The following is a 21,645-nucleotide window of genomic DNA, read 5'->3' on the forward strand; positions in this document are numbered from 1 at the left end:
TTATTGTTTTCTTGCTCAAACCGCGAGCATCACATGTCAAACTCAGACATTTCTCTCAAAACACAGGGATGTCAATTCGCACAGGACTAGTATTATCAGAGGATCTTGGAGTTCGCCAAAAAACTAGGTTATTCTGGCTGGAATTGTTATACTCCTGCCATGTAAAAATTACTGACATGGCAGATTCGGACAGGAGTAAAATTACAGATGTGCTGTTTTGTGCTCATGCACATAATTACATTACCCAACATCCCCCAGTAAAACTAATCCTGTCCAAATAGGGCTATAGACTATACACAGTAATTATGACAAATTCCAGAGGACCTCGTCCAACCTATCAGAGCTCTTCCAGCATGAACTGTCATGTTGTCCACCCAATCAAAGGATCAGAGAATGAATCTAGTAATGGAAGCAGAAGCTACAGCTAGCGCTGTAGTGCATAAAATGTGGAGAGTAGTTGACTCAAAGAGAAAGACAATAGTTTAAATTAATTTCTTCAAAAATGAAGAAGCAAGAGATGGATGGCTATATTTAAAAAAAAAAAAAAAAAAAAAAAAAAAATTATGTTGCTTACATAGCTTGTGAATGCAGCTAGCTAGTTTAGCCGACTCAAACACCCAGCTCAAACAGAGGGTTGCTATGTTACTTAACTGGCTATGGCTATCCGACACCGGAACTCTTCCAAGTAAGCTTTTGGTACCCGCCGGTAACTGCTAAACTGCTTGATAACTGTACACTGTATTCCATGATTGTAGCGGGTTTACTAACACGTTAGTTCAAGTAGCTATGTTGACTTGACATTAGCTAACATGGTGACAACGATGTAGGCTGTGTGTAGCGGTTATGATATTTAAGTTAGACTAGGAAATGTTTTTTTGTCTGGTCACAGACCGCTGTTGTGTTCTGCACTTTAGTCCAGAAGCTAGGGGAAAAGGTGAGAGGAGGAGAGTGCGTAGATGCGAGAGAGAATTATCCAACGATCAATCAATCAATCAATCAATCAAATGTATTTTATATAGCCCTTCGTACATCAGCTAATATCTCGAAGTGCTGTACAGAAACCCAGCCTAAAACCCCAAACAGCAAGCAATGCAGGTATAGAAGCACGGTGGCTAGGAAAAACTCCCTAGAAAGGCCAAAACCTAGGAAGAAACATAGAGAGGAACCAGGCTATGAGGGGTGGCCAGTCCTCTTCTGGCTGTGCCGGGTGGAGATTATAACAGAACATGGCCAAAATGTTCATAAATGACCAGGGATCATGCTGTTTATATGTGGCTGCTATGATTTTAGTATCCGGTAGTAGCCTAAACTTACCACTGTTACTTTGAGCTGGGTGAATGGAATATGAATGACAGTCATCCAATATGCTGTAATAGAAATAAGGCCATGCTCATAAAAAATATAATCGCCCTCCCTCATCTTAAATGCACTGACTGCCACTGGTTTGCTCCCATTTCATGGTGTGGGGTGGCTTGAAGCAATGAGTGAGGTATTTAAAGGACAGTGGTCATGCTGACATCGTTCACCAACCCATCCCCGTTTTCAACTTGTCTTTCAGTACAGCACCATTTCCGTTCAATTACTGAATGCAGCCCTGGTACAGGATTCATACCACGCAGTGAGTGAGCTGATCAAATGTACCCACACACTATCACTGTGTTAAATCGGTATAAGCTCCTTAGTCCTTACGTATCTTATTGAATGAGGTTTGGTGTGGTATGGAGACAGATGGTTTTCTTTATTAAGTTATTTAATGATGAGAAAGCCTCATGGCATGCTAAACAGTCAGTATCATGCGAAAACTGGTGTGTTGTGTCCTCATGTAGTCATTTAGCTCTGGGGAAGTACATCATACCCATTCACACGTTTTGCCCCAGTAGCGACTGCATGAAGATATGATACCTGTGAGTTTCCAAATTAGTCCATCAATGATGAGAGGATAGCTCTGAAGCATGGGCTGGAATATATTTCAACAGCAGTGAGAGATATTTCTCTCTAACTCTTCTGTTTTTCTGCCTCGGACTGTATCCTGTTCAATGTTAATAGTCTGAATTGGAGTGATTTATCACGCGGTTTCGTCTGTTTTCGGATCAAATGTGAGGCGGCTACTAAACAGAAACAAACTCAAGGAAATCAATAATTATTGAGGGGACTGTTTCAACCATTATTTCCAGCATTATTTCTAGCTATTGCGCATTGATGTGGACATAATTTTTTGACCTAGGAACCACGGTTTTTAGGGTTTAATGCGAAATTAGCTCTGTAAAAGGCAAAGAAAGATACGAACAGAGCGAAGTGTAGGCATTTATCATGCATGAGAATGTTTTCCTCTCAATAGTGAGTGCATTCATGGACCGATAAACTGTCTGGTTGATGGACGGCAACTTCAATAAACAATCAGGAAAGTAGCCTAGGTGCTAGCTGTCATCACAATGATATATGGCTTTATAGGTAAGTGAGTATTTATATCTAAATTGAATCCATTGTTTCATGAATGTGATTAAACACTATCGTGATCAGAAAATGACAGACTGCTTTATCTGCAAACAAGTGTCAGTCAAATGATCTGAAGCTGCAGCATTGTTCATTAAACTCTAAACACCTAGGAAAGTATATGGTTTTATACACACTACCGTTCAAAAGTTTGGGGTCACTTAGAAATGTCCTTGTTTTTGAAAGAAAATCAAATTTTTTTGGTCCATTAAAATAACATCAAATTGGTCAGAAATACAGTGTAGACATTGTTAATGTTGTAAATGACTATTGTAGCTGGAAACGGCTGATTTTTAATGGGATATCTACAGTCGTGGCCAAAAGTTTTGAGAATGACATTAATTTTCGCAAAGTCTGCTGCCTCAGTGTCTTTAGATATTTTTGTCACATGTTACTATGGAATACTGAAGTATAATTACAAGCATTTCATAAGTGTCAAAGGCTTTTATTGACAATTACATGAAGTTGATGCAAAGAGTCAATATTTGCAGTGCTAACCCTTCTCTTTCAAGACCTCTGCAATCCGCCATGGCATGCTGTCAATTAACTTCTGGGCCACACCCTGACTGATGGCAGCCCATTCTTACATAATCAATGGAGTTTATCAGTATTTGTGGGTTTTTGTTTGTCCACCCGCATCTTGAGGATTGACCACAAATTCTCAATGGGATTAAGGTCTGGGCAGTTTCCTGGCCATAGACCCAAAATATCGGTTTGTTCCCCGAGCCACATAGTTATCACTTTTGCCTTATGTCAAGGTGCTCCATCATGCTGGAAAAGGCATTGTTTGTCACCAAACTGTTCCTGGATGGTTGGGAGAAGTTGCTCTCGGAGGATGTGTTGGTACCATTCTTTATTCATGGCTGTGTTCTTAGGCAAAATTGTAAGTGAGCCCACTCCCTTGGCTGAGAAGCAACCCCACACATGAATGGTCTCAGGATGCTTTACTGTTGGCATGACACAGGACTGATGGTAGCGCTCACCTTGTCTTCTCCGGACATGCTTTTTTCCGGATGCCCCAAACAATCGGAAAGGGGATTCATCAGAGAAAATGACTTTACCCCAGTCCTCAGCAGTCTAATCCCTGTACCTTTTGCAGAATATCAGTCTGTCCCTGATGTTTTTCCTGTAGAGAAGTGGCTTCTTTTTTTATTTTTATTTTTTTTATTCTTTTTTTTGGGGGGGGGGGGGTGGATCAGCTTAATATTGCGGAAAGAATGTTGCTTCCAATGTAATTGTCTGCATCATTTCCAATCCCCCATATTTTTTGGGGTAAATATATATATCCATTCACGTATGCATACATATACACATATATACATATGTAACGGATGTGAAATGGCTAGCTAGTTAGCGGGTACGCGCTAGTAGCATTTCAATCAGTTACGTCACTTGCTCTGAGACTTAAGTAGTGTTGCCCCTTGCTCTGCAAGGACCGCGGCCTTTGTGGAGTGATGGGTAACGATGCTTCGTGGGCAACCGTTGTTGATGTCTGCAGAGGTTCCCTGGTTCGCGCCCGTGTCGGGGCGAGGGGACGACGTAGAGTTTATACTGTTACATTGATGCTGTTGACCCGGATCACTGGTTGCTGCGGAAAAGGAGGAGGTCGAAAGGGGGGTGAGTGTAACGGATGTGAAATGGCTAGCTAGTTAGCGGGTACGCGCTAGTAGCATTTCAATCAGTTACGTCACTTGCTCTGAGACTTAAGTAGTGTTGCCCCTTGCTCTGCAAGGACCGCGGCCTTTGTGGAGTGATGGGTAACGATGCTTCGTGGGCAACCGTTGTTGATGTGTGCAGAGGTTCCCTGGTTCGCGCCCGTGTCGGGGCGAGGGGACGACGTAAAGTTTATACTGTTACACATACACATACCTACATAGACATACATACTTTTTTCAAAGAGTATACCTTTATTATTATTCCCTGCAAACCCTACCACCGATCCCCCAATTGGAGTAAACTGATAAACATTTCTGTTTTTACCTTCAATTTATACATCTTATACACATTTTACAGACACAGTCTACTTTATAATAGTTCTCTCTTGTTTGTTCTTAGTCCTTCCTCTATTTCTGTTGTCCATCCAGTTTGATTTCCACTTGTAACTGTGCTATTTCACAATAGCTCCGCACCTATACACATTTCACAGATCCCGTATGCCCTACATTGTTTATCTTGTTATTAGTCCCACCCTTCAGCTCCACTCAACCTTTCCCATCTATCTTCCAACATCATCCATTTCGGATTTTTATTTGCCATATATTTTTCAACTGTGCTGTGATGCTTCACAAAAGATTTGAATCTTCCTATTCTCATAGCTTCCACGGATTGTAAATTAAAAATAAACATTTTTGCTAAAATAATTATTATATTATTGATTGATTGACTATGGCTTTTCAAATCCCCCAGTATTGCTATCTGTAGCGTTAGTTCTACGCAAATGTTGCAATTCTTCAACCATTCCTGGACCTGTGACCAAAAATGAGCTACATGCGGACAATACCAAAATAAATGGTCTAATGACTCTGCCTCCTCACAGCAGAATCTACAGAGCTGAGAAGATTGTATCCCCCATATATATAACATTCTATTAGTTGCAAGAATTTTGTACAATAATTTAAATTGAAAAATTCGAAGTTTTGAATCCGGCGTTGTTTTGCGTATCAATTCATAAACCATGTGCCATGGAATGGGTACATCGAAAATCTCTTCCCAACTATTTTGCAATTTATATGGCACAGCTGTAAGTTTTTTGGTCCTTAAATGAAATTGGTATATGTTTTTATTTATCACACTTTTCTTTAACCATTTATGTTCTTTACTGCCCTTCTTGACACCAGGCCATCCTCCAAAAGTCTTCGCCTCACTGTGCATGCAGATGCACTCACACCTGCCTGCTGCCAATCCCGAGCAAGCTTTGTACTGGTGGTGCCCCGATCCCGCAGCTGAATCAACTTTAGGAGACGGTCCTGGCGCTTGCTGGACTTTCTTGGGCGCCCTGAAGCCTTCTTCACAACAATTGAACCGCTCTCCTTGAAGTTCTTGATGATCCGATAAATGGTTGATTTAGGTGCAATCTTACTGGCAGCAATATCCTTGCCTGTGAAGCCCTTTTTGTGCAAAGCAATGATGATGGCACGTGTTTCCTTGCAGGTAACCATGGTTGACAGAGGAAGAACAATGATTCCAAGCACCACCCTCCTTTTGAAGCTTCCAGTCTGTTATTTGAGCTCAATCAGCATGACAGAGTGATCTCCAGCCTTGTCCTCGTCAACACTCACACCTGTGTTAACGAGAGAATCACTGACATGATGTCAGCTGGTCCTTTTGTGGCAGGGCTAAAATGCAGTGGAAATGTTTTTTGGGATTCAGTTAATTTGCATGGCAAAGAGGGACTTTGAATTCATCTGATCACTCTTCATAACATTCTGGAGTATATGCAAATTGCCATCATACAAACTGAGGCAGCAGACTTTGTGAAAATTTATATTTGTGTCATTCTCAAAACTTTTGGCCACGACTGTACAAAGGCGTACAGAGAGTGGCCCACTATCAGCAACCATCACTCCTGTGTTCCAATGACACGTTGTTAGCTAATCCAAGTTTATCATTTTAAAAGGCTAAGTGATCATTAGAAAACCCCTTTGCAACGATGTTAGGACAGCTTAAAACTGTTGTTCTGATTTAATGAAGCAATAAAAATGTCCTTCTTTAGACTAGTTGAGTATCTGGAGCATCAGCATTTGTGAGTTTGATTACAGGCTCAAAATGGCCAGAAACAAAGTACTTTCTTCTGAAACTCCTCAGTCTATTCTTGTTCTGAGAAATGAAGGCTATTCCATGTGAGAAATTGCCAAGAAACTGAGGATCTTGTACAGTGCAGTGTACAACTCCCTTCACAGAACAGTGCAAACTGTCTCTAACCAGAATAGAAAGAGTGGGAGGCCCCTGTGCACAACTGAGCAAGAGGACAAGTACATATTAGTGTCTAGTTTGAGAAACAGACACTTCAAAAGTCCTCAAATGTTAGCTTCATTAAATAGTACCCGCAAAATACCAGTCTCAACGTCAACAGTGAGGAGGCAACTCCGGGATGCTGGCCTTCTAGGCAGAGTTGCAAAGAAAACGCCATATCTCAGACTGGCCAATATAAAGAAAACATTAAGATGGGCAAAAGAACACAGACCCTGGACAGAGGAACTCTGCCTAGAAGGGGAGCTATAAGACAATACTGTAAAAGTTTAAACAAAACAAAAACGTCTAGGCGCAACAACGTCTCAGCCGCGAAGTGGTATGCCACACAAGCTCACAGAACGGGACCGCCGAGTGCTGTAGCATATAAAAATATTCTGTCCTTTGGTTGCAACAATCACTATCAAGTTCCAAACTGGCTCTGGAAGCGACGTCAGCGCAAGAACAGTTCATCTGGAGCTTCATGAAATGGGTTTCCATGGCCGAGCAGCCGGATACAATCCTAAATTCACCATGTGCAATGCCAAGTGTCGGCTGGAGGGGTGTAAAGCTCGCTACCATTGGACTCTGGAGCAGTGGAAATTAGTTCTCTGGAGTGATGAATGACGCTTAACCATCTGGCAGTCCGCGGGAGGAATCTGGGTTTGAGGGATGCCAGGAGAATGCTACCTCCCCCAATGCGTAGTGCCAACTGTAAAGTTTGGTGGAGGAGGAATAATGGCCTGGGACTGTTTTTCATGGTTCAGGCTAGGCCCCTTAGTTCCAGTGAAGGGAAATCTTAATGCTAAAGCATACAATGATATTCTATACGATTCTGTGCGTCCAACTTTGTGGCAACAGTTTGGGGAAGGCCCTTTCCTGTTTCGTAATGACAATGTCCCCGTGCACAAAGCGAGGTCCAAACAGAAATGGTTTGTCGAGATTGGTGTGGAAGAACTTGACTAGCCTGCACAAAGCCCTGAACTCAACCCCATCGAACACTTTTGGGATGAATTGGAATGCCGACTGCGAACCAGGCCTAATCCGCCAACATTAGTGCCCAACCTCACTAATGCTTTTGTGGCTGAAGGGAAGCAGGTCCCAGCAGCAATGTTCCAACATCTAGGGGAAAGCCCTCCTCTTCCAACTCCATATTAATGCCCATGATTTTGGAATCAGATGTTTGATGAGAATATGTCCACATACTTTTGGTCATGTAGCTTAGCTCTATTTCCCCAGGTGTTGAAGAACACAGTCTTTTAGATACTGTAGGCCTAATATCAAAGCAGATTTTCTCTTTAATATTGTGTTTGACAGGTGGCCGAGATTTGTTTTTTATTACAATGGTAGCAGATACACTATGGAACAAGGGGGAAATAATTATTAGATTTGGTTGCCATAAATCCACATTAATTCAAACGCATTCTTGTCTATCTAATGCTAGTCTTGTCCATCTGGTCACAGAGTGGTAATGTGATAACCTGCCTGATCACTGTGGTGTTTGATACAGTATGTGATCACCTTAGTAGGTTGCATCACTGAGGTAGGCTGCCTATTGCATACAGACACAGTGACGGGTTTAAGACCTTGTTGAAGAACAGATGCTGGTTAAAAATCTAGTAGTTAATACTCCTGATATCCTTCTTCTGGGAGAATCTCTGAGCAACAGCGGTACGTTGAAACTGTTTTTCTCCCAGTGTTCTCTGCATTATTCAGCACTAATTACATGTAAAAGAAGAAATCCTTGTTCTAGTTTTTCTGGGACGACTTTGTTGTGTTGAAATACTTGCGGGTATCTTGGGTATTGTTGTGGACTGGGTGAGGGGTTTGTGAGGTAGAAGTTCTCAGAGGATTGTGAAAGGTGGTATGGCCTAGGTTATTGGGTCAGGAAATACTTACATACTGTATAAAGATATATATTAAAGTTGAAAACTCATGTAACGTAGGGTGTTTGAATGTGGAATCACTTTAAAAAAAATTATATATAAATGAGAGAGACAACGAAATTGGCTACAGAGCAGGCCATCAGACATCAAAAGTTCAAGAACCTGCAGCGCTGAATGGGCCTATACTATGGCAGCACTGTAAACACTATACCAATTGGTGGCTCAGTCTGACCGTTGGTGGTCTCAGCAAGCTGGGTCTAACACCACTCATGGGTGCAGTCAGATAGTAGGAGGGTATGACACTATTTTTTCCCACAGGCTAACTGTTGATTGAATACAAATGTTTGGTCCATGCCCCTCATGAGTTTAGCCCTTCTCAACTTTTGCCCAAGAACTGTTTTTTTCTAACCACTGGGTGGCAGTAATTGTATGTCGTATTGTATGCCTTTCATCAACCTTTCATAAAACTTCATGATGAAATGTAGACACAATATGTAGATATAAAAGTGTTAAACCAACATTTTACTATTTTAAGAAATCAGATATTTGAAGTAGCTGTACGCAAAGTATTTGAACTAATACTGAATATTCTAACAGAGGTTTCAGACCCCATCCCCTATGCTGTGCGATGGCTGATGTATCATATCTTCCCACTAACAACATATTTCTCTGTTGTTGCTTGGCTAACGGGATGAAGGCTATTAGCTGGGAGATGGCGTGGCCGGTACACTGGGGCGGCCTCCTGCTCTGCATAGTGATCCTCTACTGCCAACCAGTGTCCACCGGCAACCACAGCCCCTTGGGGCAGTCGGGTAGGTACCAGAGCCAGCCCACACTAGCCCCTCCCCTGGCCCCCAAAAGACTCATTATGGCTCCTGGCCACCAGTATGCCTAGCTCTACTGGGAACTGAGCACGGCCAATACTAATGAGGTGAAAAGAGGTGTTTTGGTCTGGTCTGCATGGTAGAATTTAAACACAGCATATGCTGATGCTACAATTACTGTAGTCTCTTGCCAGACTCATGGTTCTCCTACAGCGACTGTGGGAAGAGACTACAAAATACTACAATAATCAGCTACACATTCATAAATAACAAACAGGTAATTGTCAGTAATTTATTATTTTCCCTTTAATGACCAAGTGTTCAAATACACTACAAGAAAATGCTCAACAACAAAGGAGTGATCAAATGAAGATCCTACATCTGTATGTGAAGGCAGGGACGTGCACAAAAAACGTCACCTCTTTTTGACAGATTTTAAGGACTGGTTTCATTGTTTTCATCCATGTCTATGCATGCTAGTCAGGTTACCACCTTTCCTAAACCCTTTGTCTCAGGTTCATCACAGGTAAATACAGGTACCTGTGAAGTGGTGGATGCCCATCGCTGCTGCAATAAGAACAAGATTGAGGAGCGCTCTCAAACTGTCAAGTGTTCCTGCTTCCCTGGTCAGGTCGCCGGGAAAACAAGGGCAATGCCCTCTTGTGTTGAAGGTAGGATGCTTCATATAAGATGGTAGAGTTTCAGTACTTCAAGGGTTTTTATTACACCAACATATTGTCAATGTTACAGTTATCTCGCCTGTTTTTCCAGGCGGAAATCAGTGTTTATTGAAGTGCTCTCCAAACAACATGCTGCAACTCATCTCATTTCAAGTGACTGACTGCCCACTGTGCTGTGTTCTCTCCTGTTCTTTTCAGCATCCATCATGCTTCAGAAGTGGTGGTGCCAGATGCAGCCCTGTCTAAAGGGAGAGGAGTGTAAAGTACTGCCTGATCTCAATGGCTGGTCCTGTAGCTCTGGAAATAAAGTCAAGACCACCAAGGTGAGTTTATGTGAAGGGACAGCAAAGGAAATTCAATTAAGGACCTTGAATTCATGCATTATTACAGTACAGTTGGAAGGCAATGAAACCAACCTATTAATAGCGTTCCAAGAAGGCGTAGCAGTCGGACGTGTGTTTGTCTTGTCCCGTCTTGTCCCGCGTAAATAGTCCTCGTATTTTTTGTATACATTTCGTATATATTTTAATTTCACTTTCCATCTTGGAACTGAATATACATTCCCGCAACCCGCCTCACCCAATGTGGTACGGATCTGCTATTTTTTATACTTTAGAACCGTAACCCCAATCAGAAGCTAGCCAGATAACTAGCTACTAGCCAGTAGTCAGTTAGCCACTGCTGCGGTCTTCGCCCTTAACTCGGACACCAGCCAGCTTCAGCTCGGGCAAATACCTGCCAGTCTGCAGGCGCGATATCAACCCAGAGAATATAGGACTGCTTTTTCTCTACCACATCACCGGATTCCTGACGCAAGCTCTGGACAATTACACCGGATCATCGTCGCTAGCTAGCTGCAACCAGGTGGCTACTACTGGCTAATACCTCTGTCCCGAAACAAGCACCAGTTAGCCTTGAGCTAGCCTCGAGCTAGGCCCATCTGCCGGCTAGCCGAAGAGGCCTACCAGCGAATTATTGGGCTACAATACCTCTTTTGCCAATTGGACTGGACCCTTTATTGCCGACACGGAGGCCCGCCGATCCATCACGACTGGTCTGCCGACGTAATTGTCCGAGGTGGTTTCAACAGGCTTTTCCATTGCGACGTTTCTGAATACCCATCTGCTAATTATTAGCTGTCTTATCGGCTGCTATCTAAATAAATATACCGGACAATTTTTTATTTTTATTTTTATTTATTTTTTCTTTTTCCTGGGTCACTATATCTATTTTGCCAATTGGATAGATCCCCTCTACCACACGGAACCCCACTAATCTACCGACGGAAACGAACGAGGTGACAAAAAATAAAAATAAATAAAAATAAAAACAGACCTCCATCCTATGTTATCTTGCTACCGATAGCCAGCTACCCGGCCAGCTGTCTGGATCGCCGTGCCCCCAACCAACCTCTACTCACTGGACCCTTATGATCACTCGATTAAGCATGCCTCTCCTTAATGTAAATATGCCTTGTCCATTGCTGTTCTGGTTAGTGTTTATTGGCTTATTTCACTGTAGAGCCTCTAGCCCTGCTCACTATATATCCAACCTCTCAGTTCCACCACCCACATATGCGATGACATCACCTGGTTTCAATGATGTTTCTAGAGACTATATCTCTCTCATCATCACCCATTATCTAGGTTTACCTCCACTGTATTCACATCCTACCATACGTTTGTCTGTACATTATTCCTTGAAGCTATTTTATCGCCCCCAGAAACTTCCTTTTACTCTCTGTTCTAGACGTTCCAAACGACCAATTCTCATAGCTTTTAGCCGTACCCTTATCCTACTCCTCCTCTGTTCCTCTGGTGATGTAGAGGTGAATCCAGGCCCTGCAGTACCTAGCTCCACTCCTATTCCCCAGGCGCTCTCTTTTGATGACTTCTGTAACCGTAATAGCCTTGGTTTCATGCATGTTAAATCCTGGCTTAGGAATCCTGGCTGAATCCTGGCTTAGGAAGACCACCAAAAATTCTGACATTTTCATCCCTAACTACAAGATTTTCAGACAAGATAGAACGGCCAAAGGGGGCGGTGTTGCAATCTACTGCAAGGATTGCCTGCAGAGCTCTGTTTTACTATCCAGGTCTGTTCCGAAAAAATTTGAACTCCTACTTTTAAAAATCCACCTCTCTAAAAACAAGTCTCTCACTGTTGCCGCCTGCTATAGACCACCCTCTGCCCCCAGCTGTGCTCTGGACACCATATGTGAACTGATTGCCCCCCATCTATCTTCAGAGCTTGTGCTGCTAGGCGACCTAAATTGGAACATGCTTAACACCCCAGCCATCCTACAATCTAAGCTTGATGCCCTCAATCTCACACAAATTATCAATGAACCTACCAGGTATCACCCCAATTCCGTAAACACGGGTACCCTCATAGACATCATCCTAACCAACTTGCCCTCCAAATACACCTCTGCTGTTTTCAACCAAGATCTCAGTGATCACTGCCTCATTGCCTGTATCCGTAATGGGTCAGCGATCAAACGACCTCCACTCATCACTGTCAAACGCTCCCTGAAACACTTCAGCGAGCAGGCCTTTCTAATCGACCTGGCCGAGGTATCCTGGAAGGATATTGCTCTCATCCCGTCAGTAGAGGATGCCTGGATATTTTTTAAAAATGCCTTCCTCACCATCTTGAATAAGCATGCCCCATTCAAGAAATTTAGAACCAGGAACAGATATAGCTCTTGGTTCTCTCCTGACCTGACTGCCCTTAACCAACAGAAAAACATCCTATGGCGTTCTGCATTAGCATCGAACAGCCCCCGTGATATGCAACTTTTCAGGGAAGCTAGAAACCAGTATACACAGGCAGTTAGAAAAGCCAAGGCTAGCTTTTTCAAGCAGAAATTTGCTTCCTGCAACACAAACTCAAAAAAGTTCTGGGACACTGTAAAGTCCATGGAGAATAAGAACACCTCCTCCCAGCTTCCAACTGCACTGAAGATAGGAAATACTGTCACCACCGACAAATCCATTATAATTGAGAATTTCAATAAGCATTTTTCTACGGCTGGCCATGCTTTCCACCTGGCTACCCCTACCCCGGTCAACAGCACTGCCCTCCCCTCTGCTACTCGCCCAAGCCTTCCCCATTTCTCTTTCTCCCAAATACAGTCAGCTGATGTTCTGAAAGAGCTGCAAAATCTGGACCCTTACAAATCAGCCGGGCTAGATAATCTGGACCCTTTCTTTCTAAAACTATCTGCTGAAATTGTTGCCACCCCTATTACTAGCCTTTTCAACCTCTCTTTCGTGTCGTCTGAGATTCCCAAAGATTGGAAAGCAGCTGCGGTTATCCCCCTCTTCAAAGGGGGAGACACTCTAGACCCAAACTGCTACAGACCTATATCTATCCTACCCTGCCTTTCTAAGGTCTTCGAAAGCCAAGTCAACAAACAGATTACCGACCATCTCGAATCCCACCATACCTTCTCCGCTATGCAATCTGGTTTCAGAGCTGGTCATGGGTGCACCTCAGCCACTCTCAAGGTCATAAACGATATCTTAACCGCTATCGATAGGAAACAGTACTGTGCAGCCATATTCATTGACCTGGCCAAGGCTTTTGACTCTGTCAATCACCACATCCTCATCGGCAGACTCGACAGCCTTGGTTTCTCTAATGATTGCCTCGCCTGGTTCACCAACTACTTCTCTGATCGAGTTCAGTGTGTCAAATCAGAGGGTCTGTTGTCCGGACCTCTGGCAGTCTCTATGGGGGTGCCACAGGGTTCAATTCTTGGACCGACTCTCTTCTCTGTATACATCAATGATGTCGCTCTTGCTGCTGGTGAGTCTCTGATCCACCTCTACGCAGAGGACACTATTCTGTATACTTCTGGCCCTTCTCTTGACACTGTGTTAACAACCCTCCAGGTGAGCTTCAATGCCATACAACTCTCCTTCCGTGGCCTCCAATTGCTCTTAAATACAAGTAAAACTAAATGCATGCTCTTCAACCGATCGCTGCCTGCACCTGCCCGCCTGTCCAGCATCACTACTCTGGACGGCTCTGACTTAGAATATGTGGACAACTACAAATACCTAGGTGTCTGGTTAGACTGTAAACTCTCCTTCCAGACTCACATCAAGCATCTCCAATCCAAAGTTAAATCTAGAATCGGCTTCCTATTCCGCAACAAAGCATCCTTCACTCATGCTGCCAAACATACCCTTGTAAAACTGACCATCCTACCAATCCTCGACTTCGGTGATGTCATTTACAAAATAGCCTCCAAAACTCTACTCAATAAATTGGATGCAGTCTATCACAGTGCCATCCGTTTTGTCACCAAAGCCCCATATACTACCCACCACTGCGACCTGTACGCTCTCGTTGGCTGGCCCTCGCTTCACACTCGTCGCCAAACCCACTGGCTCCAGGTCATCTACAAGACCCTGCTAGGTAAAGTCCCCCCTTATCTCAGCTCGCTGGTCACCATAGCAACGCCCACCCGTAGCACGCGCTCCAGCAGGTATATCTCTCTGGTCACCCCCAAAACCAATTCTTCCTTTGGCCGCCTCTCCTTCCAGTTCTCTGCTGCCAATGACTGGAACGAACTACAAAAATCTCTGAAACTGGAAACACTTATCTCCCTCACTAGCTTTAAGCACCAGCTGTCAGAGCAGCTCATAGATTACTGCACCTGTACATAGCCCATCTATAATTTAGCCCAAACAACTACCTCTTTACCTACTGTATTTATTTATTTTGCTCCTTTGCACCCCATTATTTCTATCTCTACTTTGCACCTTCTTCCACTGCAAACCAACCATTCCAGTGTTATTTTTTTTACTTGCTATATTGTATTTACTTCGCCACCATGGCCTTTTTATATATATTTTTTATTTATTTATATATATATTTTGTTTGCCTTCACCTCCCTTATCTCACCTCACTTGCTCATATTGTATATAGACTTATTTTCACTGTATTATTGACTGTATGTTTGTTTTACTCCATGTGTAACTCTGTGTTGTTGTATTGTGTCGAACTGCTTTGCTTTATCTTGGCCAGGTCGCAATTGTAAATGAGAACATGTTCTCAATTTGCCTACCTGGTTAAATAAAGGTGAAATAAATATATAAAAAAAAAAGAAAACAATCATTAAATGACAAGCAAACTATACATCTGTTTCAACTAGCATTACATCAGGGAAATGGCACCAATGACACATACATGCTTCAAAGTGGTCCCTGTGTAAAGATGATGATAAATATTCTAATGAAATTATTGATTGTTTTGATAAAAGTAAGAAGAAATGTAAGCTCTCGCTCCCCCCCCCCCCCCGCCTGAAGCTTATTTATGTTTGCACATCTAGCTAATGCAAAGATTGAATGACAGCGTTTGTGCAGAATCATCACATGCGTTTACAGTACTTGCAATAAGCCTTGCTTTGATTATAAAATATCCCACAATCTGGCATGATTACTGCTCACAGTCAGTCACAGAGGCCTAAGCAAGCTTTATTTGGTAATTCTGTGGAAGATGGGGCCAAAAGGACAAACATGAAATGAGACCGTTTTATACATGTAAACCAGCTGATACAGAGATCTAAATGGGATGTAATTCAATCTGACAGCTTTTCATGCCAGTGGACAAACTGCTGCATTTGGGAATGTGCAAATCTGTGATGTCTTGCCTTTTATCAGCTTGAAATATATATGCAGTAGGGAAACCTATCATGAGTCAACTCGAAGAGAATAGAAAAACAGCTGAACATATACTGCATAAAGTAATTAATTAACTGAAACAAACATTCCAACATGAATCTTTCTGGACAGGTATACTATACCCATCTGATTTTATAGTTGCCTCAGGAAGAAACTCTGTTCTGCCATTTCCCTGTCCACTACATACAGTATGTCTAAGATTTGGATCAGGCAGTAGAAATAATCATTTCTAGTGAAGGCTGTTGGTACAGGGTGACCCAGCATTTAATAGACCTTTCAGAAGTTCTTTGATTGCACCCTGTTGCAGGATTTGTAGTTGTTGCTGCTTTAAGTGCATTTGAGGTTTAAAAAGGCTTCTGCATTTTGTAATTTCCACTTAAAAATTTCAGGCTTGAATTTCTCTTATGAAACATGTATCAACCCTTACAAAAATGTCCATTAATTAGAATCCACACAATTAGCTTTTCCTGTTGCTGCATGATTATTTTCCTGCTGTAGCAAACTGTCTCTAAATAAGATTCGACATCTGTTCGTCCTTTTACCTTTTCCTAGTAGCGCGGTAGCAGAAACCCATCTCAGCCAATCGACTGAGACCCTGAATGTGCCCTGGCCTACAGTAAATCTGACTAGTTTTTTTCTTTGAACAAAGTGAAGATCTCGTTTAGTTCCTGGGATACAATTAGGAATACACTAGCAAATGAGCAGCCCTACCAGATAAATAAAGTGACTGGTGTGAATGAAAAGGAGAACTCAAGAGGAATTCAAGGAGCCTGTGCAATAAAGTAGGTATCCCTACTCCCCTGCCTGTGTCCTCTGAGAGACAGAGATGGGGGGCAGATAAAAAAAATAATATTGCTTCGCACATCTCTGTTGGATTCCATATTGTGTTCTGTCAGAGGGACATTGTCTTTCAGTGAGAGATAAATGCTGAGCTGGTGATTGCTGTATGCATTGTCTGTTTGGATGAGTCACACCCAGAGAGACAACTGGACATTTGAAATAGATTGTGAACTTGGACCAATGACTGTATGAACAGAGGCTCTTGTCTTGACTGTCTCAATGAAGCAATGTGCCCTTCTATTGATGAATGGAAGCACATTTCATTTGGGAATTCTTATCGATACGTTTTGTGGAGAGACGCTGTCTTCATTTGTTTTGGGCATTCTTATCGATACTTTTTGTGTAGAGACACTGTTATTTGATTTGTCCTGTCCAACGTTTTGGAGGAAAGGGCTGGGTATGCCTGGGCTGTTCCTCGAGCTACTCCAGATTCAGCCACACACACACACACATGCAAGGATGTGATGGCATGGAAATGAACATGGAACTCAGATGCAAAACAACGGCTGTTTGAAATGCTAATCGCTAGGAGAGGAGGAGAGAGGAAAGGGGTTTCTTCAATGCCGACAGTATTTACATCACGCATTTGTTTGTCTTTTTAACTGCTGTCTCCTGTTGAGAGGACCTCTGTTATAGTAATGATGTGAAATGGTGCAGAATTGCCTGTGCCTTCAAGCAAATTGTGGCTACAACCAAAATAGAACATTCACTCTACTGTCATTTACTTTCCTCAGTTTCTGTCCTCTCAACACTTTTTGTACATCTATGCTTACTCATAATAATTGCCATTCTTTTGTTCATTCTTTTAAAGTAGTTTGAGAAAGCAGGAGAGTTTTTACAGTTTAACATGACAATGCAGAAATGTTACAGAGCTTCACTGATAAAAAACTACTTATTCCCAAAACAACATCCCATCAGAACATGCCAAACAGCCATTCAAATTCAGCTTGTCTAACCTAACATAAGAGGTGTTTGCTCACCACCGCCAAAATTATTACCCTGTAAAATGAGTTGGCAATTATATCTTCTGAGCTGTCACAAAGGATCAGATGTAATAGTGTGTTTATGACATAATAATGATTGCTAGTGTACATGATGCCTAACCTACAGTTTTACTCAACACAAATATTTATCTTCCTAATTTATTCAGCACAACTTTCTCTTAATGACCTAGAGAGGACACAGCTAATTAATAAAGTGTGAATATGATAAATACAAACCATTATTGCGCTGTGTGTTTGTGTGCATGCATGTGGGTGTGCGTGTTTTGCCTGGGGAGACAATAATTAAAATCCCACTGGTTTTAAAATGCCTTCAACTTACTCAGTGCGATAGACTGAGTGTAATTTGGTTATGGCTCAAAGATATGTTCCATGTGTCTTGTCATGTGCATGATGTCTAGAATTGAAATGGCATTTAACATAATTAGAGAGTTGAACAATTATATTTAATGAATATAATATCAATTGAAATAACAATGTTGGTTCATCTGCCTGTGTTTAATTAATATATAGTGCATACATGGTCATGCGTCATAGTTGTACTGTAGGCAGATTGATGCATACTGTAGCTACTTGTAATCAAATATATAAAACCATAGTTTAGTCTCTCCCTGTTTTCATTGTGCTGTGATGTTAATGATATCATATGGTAACTATAACATTTTCTGCAGTTAACATGGGTATAAATTATTTAATATTTAAAATGCAGGATGTAAAATACACTTTGACTTATAAAGCAACCGTCCTTTTTCGTACAGCTTAATTTCCTGAACTATTTTGAAAGTATCTTGCATGTGGAATATTGTAATTTACTGTCACACTCTTTTAAAGTTAACATGTTGAGCTCACAACAGAGGAAATAAAATAACCCCACAGCAAGACACAACAGATAGGGAGAGCACACAGACTCAGGCACGGCCTGTTTTCATGAGTAATATTGGTGTAATGTTATGTCCAATTGTTACCAAACATGAGTATGCTATCCACAGCGAGATGTATCTTCTCCAGAAAATCCCTCAACATGCATTTTACAGTTAATCAATTATTAACCTTTGTCTTCTGTGGGTTTACTTTACAAGGGGAAAACTGTACGTTTAAACATTTTGCCTCCTGAACATCAGCGGGGTAATGTTGATGTAAGGTACACTGAGTTTACAAGGTAAATGAGACAGGCCCACAACATATTAGCCCCGTTTATACCTGGTTCTGACATGCATCCTTTGTCTTGATTTTATCCACATTCTGAATGTGCCCACATTTTTAGACAGGTGTAGACGACCACCTCCAGAGGTTGTCAGGGACCATTTGTATCTGGATATCAATCAATTTTAAACAGATCTGGATGATCTAACCATTTAAATCATAATTATACTGGTCTCTAAAATCATTGACAGGTAGCAGCATTGACTTATGGCATCAATAATTGTCTTAAAGTAAATAAATGCATATTATTTTGAAAGGATACGTGTTAAATAATCTGCATACAGGGAGGCCCCAGGAAATCTGGTCACAATGCAGATACAGTGGACGTATAAGAGACAATTTTTAAAATTATTTTATATTATCTTTTAACCCCTTTTTCGTGATTACGATCTTGTCTCATTGCTGCAACTCCCCAACAGGCTAGGGAGATGAAGGTCGAGTCATGCATCCTCCGAAACATGACCCGCCAAACCGTTGTCGTGTCTTTGGCTATAGCGGATTAAGTGATATGACATGATATTCTATAAAATCCTTTCTCTGTAATTAATATTACCTGATTGAGCTAATCATGTAAATCTAATTAACTAAAAAGTCGGGGCCCCACAAAATAATATTTATAGAGCAGTTATCTTCCGAATAAACTCTTAAAGACCTAGTAATATTTTACATCAATAGCAGTCAATATTAATCGTCACTTTATTTCAGTCTCATCTGAATGTTGTAAATTCTTGGTTATCTTCACGAACCCTGGCTAACAAGTTGAATCAGCAATACAAAATTGGGTTTAATTATTTATTTACTAAATACCTAACTAATCACACAGAATTACATATACACAGAATGAATCATACCTTGATTACAAATTATGTCATAAAGGAAAACGTCCCTAGCGGACGGAACAGATATGACAGCTGGTTACACAAAGAACGGGGGTTGGGTTTGAGTGGAAGGCTGAAGAACAAAGGGAGAAGCGATGTCTCTATCGGGCCGTAGGCAGCTACTCTATCGTAAATACAGAATCTTATGCATTCTAAATTACCGCCCATTTGGAAAAGGAAAATGCAATAAATATTTACTCTGAGCTGCGCTTCAATAGGTTGGTGGTAGATGGAGGGGCCGTGTTGCCCAACAGAGTCCTTTGTCCTTTGAAGAGTGTCTCTGGTGGTGAACGGGAAACGTTGTAGTGTCGTCGTTGTGTGGTAGACGGGATACTCTGTCCGTCCTTTCCTAGCCCACGTTTACAGCGGCCGCTGCTAACTCAACGGCTAGGAGGTATCACTTCTGTAGCGAATAAGAGTTCAAAGTTCATACCATTCGCAACTTAAGCTCACGCTGAGGTTGGCTTTGTTCTGTAGTTATCTGAATCCTTCTGACATCGGATCGTCATCCTAATGTACCCGGAACAGGAGGTTACATTTTCGTCAAGGGCTTATATAGTGAAGGAAGAAGGATGTGTTTCATAGTTTATAACCCATATCTCTTCACAGGGGCAGGCCACTGATTGAGCAGAGCCCTAACCTTATGAAAACCCAAATCTCTAATTTGGAAGCTAAAATTACATTTCATATTTTCACAAATCATTTTATATTAACACATTTGAATTGCACAACAATTCCATGTGAATCTGATAACTATAATGTGTAGACTTTCCCAGATACAGTTTACGTCGTCCTGTCATCAGTCATAATGTCTCAGATGACAACCGAACTGACATCATATTCATTAAGTACCAACGCATATTTTCAACTGGTTCTATTACCGAAATATGGTTCCTTTCCCTCCACTTGTTTGATGTTCCCAGACTCTCTATGTTTAAGGCTATTCAAGAGTCCCTTTGTAGAGTCAAGAGAGAGGGAAGGGAGAAATGTATTTATGGGGGGGGGGGGGGGTCATAAACCTTACCCACAGGCCAACGTCATGACACCGTGTTTCTTAACACCCACTCGCTTAACCCGGAAGCCAGCTGCACCAATGTGTCAGAGGAAACACCGTTTGATTGATGACCGAAGTCAGCCTGCAGGCGCCTGGCCTGCCACAAGGAGTCACTAAAGTGTGATGAGCAATGTAAAGCCCCCCGGCCAAACCTTCCCCTAGCCCGGACGACGCTGGGCCAATTGTGCGCCACCCTATGGGACTCCAGGTCATGGCTGGTAATGACATAGCCTGGGATCGAATCTCAGGCTGTAGTGACGCCGCAACACTGCGATGCAGTGCCTTAGACCACTGTGCCACTCGGGAGGCCAAGAGACACATTTTAATACCATGTGTAGATGCAACGGCTACAATGTGGGCACAATCAGAATGTGGATAAGATCAGGACAAATGACTCATGTTAGAACTAGGTATAAGTGAGGCTATAGTCAGTCAGTTTCAACACATGTCAAAGCAGGTCACCACTGACACACTACCAACCCTGTAGATTTATCACTGTTTTTAAATGTCTTATTGTTTTTGTTTGCCTGATCAAGTCTTTAATCATTGATGGAGCCCAAATGGCGTGGCGGCCCCGGCCTTCTCAGCATGAATGATTTAGATGAACGCTGGAGGAGCCGGGAGAGGAACCTGATGTCAACTTTAATTAGAATCGAGTTTGGTCCGCATTACCTTGACTTTGAAATCCCTGCATCCCACAGGGAGACAGTGCCTGGTTTGAGAGGATGTGATTAGACTTGGTAATATCTTGGTGGCTAGCTGCTGCCTGTTGTACTTGGAGAGAATGGCAAACACTAGAGCAGTTTGTTTTACTCTACTGTAGGCTATGTACGGGGTCCGTGCTTAGTTTTCTTGCCAGTTGTCCACATAAACTACTGTACATTGCACATTCACCTAATGTAGTGGTGGCTGAAGTGGTGGTACACACTTATTAATTGACTCGATCTTGGTACAATCATTGACTTAATATCTGACACTACACATCATGACATTGAGTTTGACTGACTTACAAAATGTGAAAATGGGTTGGTGCAGGTGTTGAGCATGAGCACTGTCAGTGTCACCCAGTTGGAATATGTTTCTATCTAGAATATCCCATGGGGATCCAGCACTGAGGTGTAATAACTGGAGACTGCATCCAA

At 42.1% G+C, this 21,645-nt stretch overlaps 1 protein-coding gene across 1 annotated transcript in view; it reads left to right on the forward strand.

Annotated features, from left to right (window-relative positions):
- The window catches only part of LOC129830010 (NEDD8-activating enzyme E1 catalytic subunit-like), a 74,461-nt gene that overhangs the window by 18,315 nt on the left and 34,501 nt on the right, over positions 1 to 21,645 (forward strand). The window contains exons 2-4 of the mRNA XM_055892138.1: positions 9,025 to 9,139; positions 9,667 to 9,822; positions 10,030 to 10,154. Coding sequence (XP_055748113.1) covers positions 9,040 to 9,139; positions 9,667 to 9,822; positions 10,030 to 10,154 — 381 coding nt within the window. The 5' untranslated portion in view covers positions 9,025 to 9,039. The remainder of the gene's footprint in view (positions 1 to 9,024; positions 9,140 to 9,666; positions 9,823 to 10,029; positions 10,155 to 21,645) is intronic.

Source organism: Salvelinus fontinalis, chromosome 31 (assembly GCF_029448725.1).
Source record: "Salvelinus fontinalis isolate EN_2023a chromosome 31, ASM2944872v1, whole genome shotgun sequence".
Lineage (NCBI taxonomy): Eukaryota > Metazoa > Chordata > Actinopteri > Salmoniformes > Salmonidae > Salvelinus > Salvelinus fontinalis.